The 11,502-nt window shown below is 37.3% G+C and overlaps 1 protein-coding gene across 2 annotated transcripts in view; it reads right to left on the bottom strand.

Annotated features, from left to right (window-relative positions):
* Positions 1 to 431: 431 nt before the first annotated feature.
* The window catches only part of LOC144265952 (signal recognition particle subunit SRP54), a 77,117-nt gene continuing 66,046 nt past the window's right edge, over positions 432 to 11,502 (bottom strand). Inside the window, exons 3-5 of one of the 2 annotated variants that reach the window (XM_077819048.1) lie at positions 5,872 to 5,938; positions 3,763 to 3,860; positions 432 to 2,626 (exon numbers count right to left, since the gene is read on the bottom strand). In XM_077819048.1, coding sequence (XP_077675174.1) covers positions 2,414 to 2,626; positions 3,763 to 3,860; positions 5,872 to 5,938 — 378 coding nt within the window. In that variant the 3' untranslated portion in view covers positions 432 to 2,413. The remainder of the gene's footprint in view (positions 2,627 to 3,762; positions 3,861 to 5,871; positions 5,939 to 11,502) is intronic. The other variant, XM_077819049.1, reaches the window with a different exon arrangement.

The following is an 11,502-nucleotide window of genomic DNA, read 5'->3' as shown; positions in this document are numbered from 1 at the left end:
CACTCCTGTATATTACCTCAGAAGGCTGAGTTGAGTACAGAGACGCTTTCACTATCGTTGCCCTATCGCTATAGACATAACTCCTTCCAAAATGTGGTGATTTAAGCTAACATGACTTAATGCTGCCCTTGGATTGATACATATTTATCTCTAAGTAGTACTAAGCCTCCCAAGTCAGATGATGAAATGTATAACATCCCAATTACACATAGGTGCAGAGTTCAGCTCGAGGTGCATTTTGTGGCTTGTGGGAAGTGAGACACCCTTGGAGTTTCAGTGTCTAAATAGATGCCCTTAAGAGGACATGGACTTAGTGGGCATGCATCTTATTGTTCTCTCCTGAAAGCACGGAGTAACTTAAGCACCCCAGATCCATGCACACAACTACAAAGGGGCTGGGTCTACACTATCAAAGAAAAACAGAGCCAAGGTAAAGTTCAAAATTATATTAAATATAAAATAACCAGTAATATGCATTTACAGCAAATGTTAAAGTAACCACTTTCATACATTGTGCATAAACTGAAGAAAGGATTAAGTATTAAGGCACAGTGAGTAATACATTTTATACAAAGAACTTTAAACACGATGACAGTAAGCATTCCTTGCTCACTGCAACAGAAAGTACAAGAAAATAGACAATAGTGCAGTCACAGTTGATAAATTTCTGGCAGAAAAAGCTAAACATCCTTCTCTCCATTAATAAAGATTTTATTCATAAGTTACTGTAGGCTTTTGCCCTGAACAAATACCAATTTTAAATGATGTAGGCTCTAAGTAGTTCATCTATTACCAATGTGTTCTTTGTTTCACTCACAATTGACTCAAGCTACCTCTTGCAGATGTTCAATGCTAAGGATGTTGCTGATTTACGTTCATCAAAAGCTGAAAGAGGCAAAGGACAGAGCATCAAAGCAAAAAAGGACAGTTGATTAAGACCGCTGCTGAAGCACTATGAAGAGACCAGAAAAGACCCATACCTGGCAGAGCAAGAATTCCCTCAGCACAAGCACAGTACAAAACTACCCTGTGTAGTTCTGCAATGGATCTGAAACAAGTCCCAGGGTAGGGGGCACAGCAGGCAAGCTCAGAGTGCTATAGGCATTTGTGGTAGGGCCACAGCCCCAGAGGATTGTCACAGGTCCGGCGGTCCCTTAAAAGTATCCAGAATCAGGAAGCCCTTAAGGTGGTAACTTTTCCCCTTGTGGGCTGCAGCCCACGAGAATCTCACTCGGGATTTCTAATGTTTTCTTAAATTTTAGAAGTCTCACCTAAAGATAGTAAGGTTTTCATTTGAAATTATTACATAGTGTATCGTTTCTGCTCCACCAGCATACATCATTTTATTTACCTACCAACATTCTGCACTGCAAGAGCTTGGGGAATACTACAGTTCCTTCCTTCCCTACCTAGAGAGCTCAGGTATGAGTGCCGGGAAATAAACTATTTCTCTTTTGCAAGTTATTTTTGCATGATATACACAAATATTCCATTCAAGTAACAATATGGAGACTCTACAGCATCATATAAGTGCTCTAGAGTAGACCAAACAGTCAAATAGCACACTTTTAGCTATAGGGTACCAATCTATGTCTTTAAAATGTTGACAATTGGAGTGTTTAATTCAAGCCCAGGAATCCGATTTCAATTTACTTCCTAGGACCTTATTAGAACCTACTGAAACTATGTATTTAACTGGCTAGGAGAAGTGTCTCTCATAAATGGAGTGAGAATGTGCTTCACACAGCTGCTGCTCATACTGTTCTTTCCTAGACAACAGAATTCATTGTCTGAGCACTGCTAACCTCCACAATTGATGTAGCTTTAGCTGAGCAAGTTCTAATAGTGCTTACAACCTCCTTTTAAAAAGAGGAAATTATTTCAACAGGCACTCAGACACCTTTAGTTTAAAGCTAGTGTCTAAAAAAATAAATACGTAAAATGGTGACAATAAATAAGGACATTATTGTGAACTGAGATGCCTTGTGAAGCCACTAATTAGTCAGACAATCTATTCAGAGAGAGCCAATTCTCAATAAGGATTTTATATTTTATAAATACAAAATAGGTTTTTTAAAAGTATAAAATAGCACTTTCTTCAATCCACAAGTGTCAGACAGGCACCAGATGTTCAGGGAAAAGATTAGAGACATTTTTACCTACACTGTGCAGAAAGAGATGAGAGGTCTAGCATATTTAATTTATACTCAACTGATTTTTTTTGTTGTCCAAAATTTTTATTTTAACAGAAATGTCAGTTTGGCAGGATAGCTGTGGACTGAACAGACATTATTTAGCTCTCTCCTGGCCAGAGTTTTAAGTGAGTTACATTCCACTGGAAAAGTATAGCAAGATTTTTCCCACACTTTTGCTGCCAATTTAAAAATTTTGGCATTATACAGAACCTTATATTTTAAGTAGGGACAGTAGTTAAGTCTTGTTTACTTTCTGCAACAGATTGGCAGTCTCCCTCAGTTTCAAAATTGAGATTCACAAATGCATTACATGCTGTTGCCTCAGGTTGGTCTGTCTGGACAGTAGTCTCATCTTGTGGCTTGCTCTGCTGCTCTTGATATCGTCTCTCCGCCTCTTCTGACATTTTGTTTTCTTCCTCCTCCTCTTCCTCCTAAGAAAAAATGTCCACAAAATACAATACTTTCTGCAACCTGTATTCCTCACAACTCCTTTTGCAAGAACACATCAATTTCAATTACAAGCATCCAAGCACATCTTTGCACTCACAAAAACGTTTGCTTTCATTGATAGTTCAGCCATAATAATCAAAGCAAACATCAGTTACAAGTCACTGGTCCATTCCAGTAATCATTCAGAAATACTTTTTCCAGAATCACTTCACACGCCTCTCAGAAATGAAGTTGAAGGGTTGAACTTTCTCTACACATACAAACGAGATACACACAGATAAACTTTGACTTAATAAGCCAATTACTTGTCAACAGCAATAATGTGTAATATTTCTGGCTATTACCTTTCAAAGACGGTTTGCATTTCCCCCATTTTAAAAAGATGTTCAAACAGAAGTCATTACTTGGTTATAAAATACCTTCCCCCAGCATGTGCTTTCAAATGTCAACCCTCAATTTCAGGAATTTGTCATTTTGAATGAAACGTTTTACCATTTTAAAATACTAGAAATATTCTAGGTAAGAGGAGCCAATGCAAAGACACAGGACATTTGTGCAAGCCATTAATTTTGTGATACATCATAGGAAAGGGGGAACAAGGGACACAAGCAGGGAAGTTGGGACAAGTTAAGTAGCTTGATAAAGACAAATGAAAAACACCTAAGGATCATTAAAAGACAAGTTACTTAATATTTCTGTAATCGTGAGTGCAAGATTTCAGTATAAAGTGTTTCACTGTTTGTTAGGCTGTTCTTTCAGGAGTAACAATAACCGTACGAAACAGGACAATTTAAAAAAGGCATATTAAAAACTGAGCCTCCACCATTTCTTTAAAGAATACAGTCAGTGTCCAATAACCGCTACATGCATCTCTCACACAATCTGCAAATTGTCCTTAAAGTGCACTGTGCAAGAGACTGGAATACAGCAGTGACCAGGACTCACTAAGAGGTCTGGAAATTGCTAATCCAGTGGTAAGAGTCTAAAGGTGAGGAAGCATATGGGAAGAGAGCTGCTTTAAAAAGAAAGAAAGATTCAAAGAAAAGGCTGAGGTTTAGGCCAAATGGATTGAGCTGTCTTTAGTAAATACTACAGATAATAGTAAAGAAAGACACACCTCCTTCTTCATCCTGTAATACTCATCAATGGCATACTGGTATTTTGGTGTACTTATGCCCAAAACGGATGCAATCTTTTCCCCAAGGAAGTCACACACTAAAAATAAAACAAGAGAGGCCTTTACCTGAATTCATTAGATTTCGTTTTAAGAGCAGTTCTACTTCAAAAAGATAGCAGCTGCTTACTCAAAAAGATCATCATGTGTAGTTAGTCATAACTGCTCAATTTAGTGACATATTTACTGTTTACTGCTGTTCACAGGAGGGCCAACTTAGCTAGGTAAAGAGATGGATTCTGTTACTTATGCATATTATTTAGTAAGTTCAAGTCAGTTCCACTTTCATGGTGTTTTCAGTGGCACTGCACACAATTGCATAAATGTCACAAAGGGCAGAGTTTGGTCAGCAGAATGTTTATAACCTGCAACAATATGTGAGAAGGAAAGAATCCAGCTCAACTTCCAGGGCCCATGGTAAAAGTATATTATCTTCAAATGAGCACATATAATATGGAAAATAGAAGCAGAACCCCATAATGCCCATTTTTACATTAGTTTTAGGGTAGAACTGCACTTTAATGAACAAGTTGATAATTCAGTGCGTTTAAAATACAGTACCTTTATATATTTTAATTCATTAACACATTTAATGTTACCAGTAACTGTGGGTAACTAGTCAAAAATGCAGGAATGAATGACAAAACTGGAAGCTACACAGAAAATTAATAAAAGGAACCAAATAGTGTGAAAATTTCACTGCAAAGGAAGTACTTTTAATTTTGTAATTCAATACTTTTGCTTTAACAGATTCCAAAGCAGAACAAAATAAGCCTAAGTAAAATAATGGTTAGATTACACGTATTTGTAGTGAATGATGTTTGCAACCAGCAAATAGAACATAATTATATGTATTTGTATATATACTACATATACATACAAATACATATATGTATGTATGTAGAATGTGCTATAGAATGTATCTATTGACATATGTAGATTCTGGGCTAGCAGTGTTTTAACTACACTGTGCTATACACTGCTGCATAGATCAAAAGGGTTTGATTTCAGTTCTCTCAGTATAAGTCACCAGGGGCTAAGCGTGCATCACTTTACTCAAGAGCATCCCTTCTAACAAGGGAGTGGAATAGATATGCTCATGGCAATTCCTTGGCCAAAATGATTGCTGCAGTATAGGGCCTGAGGGCAAGGAGGATGAAAAACCAAGGAGAATGTACATCAAATCTGCAGGACTCCTCAGGAAAATAAGCTTACTGGATAGTATGAACTTGTTAGCTCTGTTGCTAAACCCTCTCCGGGAAGAGCAAATCAGAAGCTAGCTATTAGATAATCCAACAAATATCTCAAAAATACTGTAAATACAGATATTTAACACAATATTCAGAATCTCAAGATGACAAGAACTAAAACCTCATGATACTGACTCTCTCTCAACAACGTTCTTTTCAGGCCAAGTCACACAAGTGATTTATAGACATCACTGCTGTAGATGGTAAGTTCTATAGAAAACAGACTTACTTGCTTACAGATCTAATAGCCTTTGATTGGAAAACACTTTATTTTTACACATATCCTTCTACTGAAGTTCTTATATGTCTGGTGGCACATCAAAATATTTCCCTATTAAACCAAATCAGGACATATGTCACATGAATTAAATGCTCATGAACTGCAAGTGTCTAAAGCAGCTTTGATTCTAGCTTGGTTTTGTAAGTCAACCAATTGGTGACCAAGTGCTACACACAACTGACAGATCATGCACATTTCTTCCCAGGAAGACAGGTTCATTACGTCTCACAACTCGCCTGAACAAATGTTTCCTTAGCAAGCCACAGATGAGGAAATTAGTATTTAGCAAGAGGGAGATTTTGGTTTATTCTTTCATTACATCTCTTTCTGTCAACATGAATAACTTGGCACCAAAGAGATGGAAAGTTACACAACCAAAATATAGATGCATGGCAGACTTTTGGAATGTTCCAAATGGCCAATAAGTCACCTCCCAGTTGTGACACTTCATGTAACAAGCTTTCAAAAAGCTAGTTAATATTCTTTGGAGTAGTTTACCTTAAAAAGTAAGTGAACTAATACCTGATAAGGTTGACGTGGCAACTCTTAGCATATGAAACCACAAGTAGGGTCCCCAGGTAAGCGCAGTCTGTAATGATAACAAAATTAGTAAGAGTAGCATTGTGACCATAAAATTGTGGTAAATACATGAAGTGTAGTAACCTACAAAGAACACAGATCCAGAAGAGAAAGCTGCCACCTTGTCTATCTTTGTCAATGCTAAGCTCAGTGCTTTGGTTTTAAGAAAGTTATACTAATTCTGGTTTTAGATCTTTAAAGCATGATGTCACTGCACAGGCTATAAAACTAGCCATTTCTAGAGGTCTTATTGCTTATACTTCCCCCTCAAAAGAAATTCAACCCTCCACTCCATCAGAGAAAATGAATAGATGGGCCTTACACACTATGCTGAAGGTCTTGAGTTCTGACCAGCCAGGAAAACAGAATTCCAGTAGAATTCTCTCCACCAGTATTCCCTGCTTCTATTTCTATTTCATTCATACACAAGGACCATTAGAAGATCAGTTGTCAAGATAGTCCCTGGGAGAGAGGCAGTCTAAGTCAGGCAGGATTCAAATCTTAGAGGGCTTTATAGATCCAAGTCAGCACCTTGAATTGCACCAAGAAGTATATAATCTAATGCAGTCAAAAAATTCTTCAAGTGGCTTGTATTGCAAAGTCAGTTAGCTATTGGCTTCAGTTAGTATAAGATCCAGCAAGTGGTCTTCAAGAGCACAGAACAGCGTTAGCAGCAGTCTACTCTAGAAGTAACAGAAACATGAATGATTATGGAGAGATGCACATCAATGGAAATATTGCAACCTCAGGACAAATGGATACAGAACACATTGATGATGTCACTATCTAGAACCTCAGGAGCATTTGGGAATCCCATGGCATTGTGTCTAGGTTTCTAACCTGCTGAGAAAGGCTGAGCATCCCTCTAGGTCATACAATTTGTTGGGGAGGGGGAATGGAGAAAAATCAAAAAATTTCCAACCAGTTCTAATGACAATGCTAGAGACTTTGACCGTTGTGAAAAGGCAAATTATATGATTAACTAGAAAACAGATATGTTTCTCGTAAATAATAGAGTTTGCTTGAATAAAACTTTGAAAATCTCCAGCTCCTGAATTCAAATGAGGTTTGTTTTTTAATAAGAAACTGTCAGTAGAGGGGTCTTTCTGCTGGATAGTACCAGTAAAATGGTAGTTCTTACTGAGACACACCTGAACCATTATCTATAAAAGACGACTCTAGAATGGTCACTCTGAAGCCTACAATGTCTGCTGAGTCAGCGTGAAGCGATGGAAACAGCCACAAGAATGGTTGAGAGCTCTTTGTTCACAACACTAGATTCAATCACCACTGGGGTTTGCAGTCTGTATCATCCAGTTTAAGTTCTCAGCCATTTTGACATTATGAATTACACCTGTGCAATAGCAGAGGTTTTCAGCTACAGTAAAGCATTTAGCTCTTCCATGCCAAGAGTCTTTGACCATTGTGACAAAGGTAACTCAACTAATCACCACCCTTACTCTAACGCTAGTTTGCGTGCAACAATTTCACTGGTCACACGAAAGAGTCTACGTAGATGATGGATTACTTAGCAAGGATTTTCAGACGCTATTTTACAATGAAAACAACAATAAAAATCGGATTTTTTTGATAAAATGCTTTTTGAGAAAAAACCTATCTAAAAATAATTAAAACTAAGAGACATTATAGCTCAAAGATCTCTCATCATGGAATAGCGATTATAAATTCTAATTCTATAGTATGAGACAATATATTCATGTAATGTTTAAGAAAAGTTTTGTAAATGAGTTCCAATAGTTCATGGATTAGGGACTCAATCTTATGGTGTTCAAGGGGCTTCTGTATAGATTATTTAGGTTAATCTTTCTATCTCCCAATGGGACTCAGTGCTCAGTCTAGAAGATACCATCAGAGATGCTTAGTTTTGCAGTTCTCTAATTGTGGATTTGTTCTCCAGAGATAAAATGCTTGTTAACAGCAAAAATGTTTTAAAATAAATATATAGAGAGGCGAGAAACAACAGACCTCAACCCTATTGTCCCTCTGCAAATTTGTGTACATAGAGTCAATCCCTTACCTCTCTCTAAAAGTGCAGAAGTTTCAAAAAGTTCAATGAATAAAAGATTGTTGGGGGCGGAACAGACCTAGACAAGGAGAAGATGTCTGGAGATAAACGTGAGATGGGAGGGACAGGCAGTAGAAACAAAAGTGTAACTGTTTGAGCAGCATATTCCAGAAGTTTTAAGGTGTTTCTGAGCATAGCCTTCATTAATTTGAGATCTACCATACCATTCTCTCACTAGAAGGGAAAACCTATAATGGCAGCAGGCCATAAAAGAGACCCAGTTTGGGAATATTTTAACGAAGTTCCTCTACCTGTGGGTAAGACAAGCATGCATGCAAAATGCAAACAGTGCAACCAAGAAATGCAAGGCTTGGTTGCCTGAATGAAACATCATCATGAGAAGTGTTCCTTCTCAGGAGGAAGCAGCGTTGAAGAGGATGAAAGGAACATGTCTGAACTTGCAGGATCTTCAGGTTGGTAAACTTTTTTATTTCATACTTCTTTCTTAAGGACTGCTGGTCTTCCTTCTGGACTATTCTTGAATTCTCATGTTTGAACAAAAAATATAGTTAGTACCATAGAGTAACATCATTTTAGATGCAGTTGTGATAAAAAATAAATAGTTTAAACAGGCACATCTTCCTTTTACAATTTCAGCTTTAAAGTAGTACTGAGTGTCAGTGAATGCAATGAATAATACTAAATGAGCAGTATGGTAATAATAATTAAATAACTGCATTGACTTATTTTGTTTAAGAGAATCCATCCTCAACATACAGGATTCTGAAGACCATCCACCTTCAAGATCACCATCATTTTCTATAGTTTCAGAGTTATCTGCCAGTGATAGTGTTTCAGTCACAGTCACATAGCCATAGTATATCACCTGTAGCAAAAAGAAAAAAAAAAATCTCCATCATCCAGAAACAACCATAGATAAGTTTGTGATAAGAACCAGCGGATTACAAAAAGAGGTAATTGATGAAAAAATTGCGCAATTTGTTTATGCAACGAACTCTCCTTTCCGTAGGATTGAGAACCCACACTTAACCATTAACATGGTTCAGTCATTAAGACCAGGATACAGTCCACCCAACAAAGCAGATGTCACAGGCAAATTGCTGGATAAAGTGTGTGAAAGAGAAAGCGAGCAGCGTGCAAAAGTTCTAGAGGGTGAAATTGTTAACCTAAGTCTTGATGGATTGAGCAATGTCTACAATGATCCTGTTGTATGTGCTTATGAGACAACAGAAGAAGGGAATGTCTTCATTAAAGAAACAATTGATACATCAGGAAATGCACACACAGCAGAATGCTTACAAGTAGCAGCAGTAAAAGCTATAACATACTGAAAAAACCTCAAATGTCTAGTACGCAGCTTGGTCACAGACAATGCTGCAAATGTATCCACAATGAGAAGAAATTTAGAAGAGAGTCCCAAGCTAATAGTGTACGGTTGCAGTGCTCATTTGATGCACCTGCTAGACAAAGACTTCAGTGTACCAGAAATAAAGGCTAAGTCCGTTGAAATTGCAAGATACTTCTGTAACAACCACTTTGCAGCAGCTGCTCTGAAAAAAGTGGGAGGAACTAAGCTAACTCTCCCACAAGACGTGCGATGGAACTCAGTAATGGACTGTTTTGGGCACTATATCAAGAACTGGCCTAATCTGATGACAGTTTGTGAACAAAATTGTGAAAAAATAGATGGCACTGTCACAGCCAAAGTTCTCAACATTGGGCTTAAGAGAAATGTTGAACACATGCTGAGTACCCTGAAGCCTATTTCTGTAGCCGTGAACAAAATGCAGGGAAAGAGCTGTTTTATTGCTGACACTGTTGAAATCTGGAAGGAACTGAGTGAGATCTTAAAGAGAAATATGCAACAGAGTTAAATTTCAAGCATCAAAACCACGAATGGGACAAGCACTATCTCCAGCTCATTTTCTTGCAAATATTCTCAATACTTGGTACCAGGGTCAAACTTTAACTGCTGAAGAAGAGAAGTTGGCTATGACATGGACATCCAGCAATTATCCCTTCAACTATAGCAACCTTGAGAGCTAAGGGTGAACCATTCAAGAAATGTGTTTGCTGATGATGTTTTAAAGGAAGTCACACCAGTGAACAAGAAAATCCTCCAAATATTAATGATTAACCTGTTGAATTGGAGATATTTATGAAGTCATTGGGAGGTGAACTATCTGCTTCAATTACCTTTGGTAAATGAAATAACCAATCTTTCATTTTCTGATATAGCTGTAAAACTAATCTGAAAAGTTTTCAAAATAAATCACTTTAAAAATGTATATAGTGTGTACCTTCTAAAAATGAAACCTACATCTATCTGAGTTGTGAAGAATATGTATTAAAGTTAAAAGAACCAGCAAGAATGCACTTTTATGTAGAAATCCATGATTAAATCGAGTCTTCCTGACAAATGCTGTTTAAAACAAGTGTGAAAATTCTTGCTTTATATGTTATTTAATATGTATATAGCTATCAAAGGTTTTAGAACTAATCTCTATGGTTTAAAGACAAAGCATCACAATGACATTTTGTGTTTGTATGCAGATTACCAGATTTCAGTGCTTATCTGATAGAACGTTCCTCTGGCTTACACAAGACCATCTTTCACACTACCTGCATCATTCTGTTGACTGCCAACTGAGAATCCAGACACTATGTATTTTTAGCAGGGCTTATAGGAAGTGTCCTGCTATGGTGACAAGCATAAGCGAAAAGGCTGCTGTCCTAGCTACACAAAAGCACCCTATGCTTGTTAATTAAGTACTCAGTTGGCAGTCCTTCTAATGTAGTCAGTCATGTTTGTGCCTGTTTAGTCAGGGAAGTCAGGAAGAGTGCTAGAAAGGATGTTGCTATAAATGGGAGTAATGGTTGGCACCATACAGATAAACAACGTGGTAAGGTGAAAAAGGCATTCACACAGTGCACAGGACAAACCATTTTAGAGTGCTGCTGGTTAGCAACGAGCAAGCGGCTAGAAGCATTACTTTACCATTTAAAAATACCAAAAGGAGCTGAACTTCTCAAAGTAACAGGAATGTAATAAACCAAATGCAAAATTATTTTAACGTACTATTGAAGCAATGCAAATTCAGATACAATTTAATAGTACTTTTAATTCAATGATATGTACATAATTTTCTAGTTTCCACTATCTTGCCACAATGCAAAATTAAACAAATTTAGTAAATCAGGACCACCTCTATGAAAAGTTTTAATAAGATTCTAAGAAAAAAGAGTTATTTATCAGAGCCCCTGCTTCAGTTACAAACTGTGCCCTCAATACAACCAGCATAACTAGTCAATATGAAACACTGTATCCCATAATCCAAAAGGTAAAGTGTTCCTTCAACTGTCTCAAAGGAGGGAGAAAGACAGAAGAGAAGCTATTCTGTGCTAATTCAAGAGGAAGAGAGAAAAATGTTTTTTCACAGTGAAACACTGGGAACAAGGAAACACACACACAGGGATTAATCCTGCTTTCCTTTCTTTTTACTTGCTCCCTTAGTTTACATGGGTAG

Source organism: Eretmochelys imbricata, chromosome 6, assembly GCF_965152235.1.
Source record: "Eretmochelys imbricata isolate rEreImb1 chromosome 6, rEreImb1.hap1, whole genome shotgun sequence".
Taxonomy (NCBI): Eukaryota; Metazoa; Chordata; order Testudines; family Cheloniidae; genus Eretmochelys; species Eretmochelys imbricata.
The sequence above is the reverse complement of the archived record's forward strand: the minus strand, read 5'-3'. Positions and strand labels throughout refer to the sequence as shown.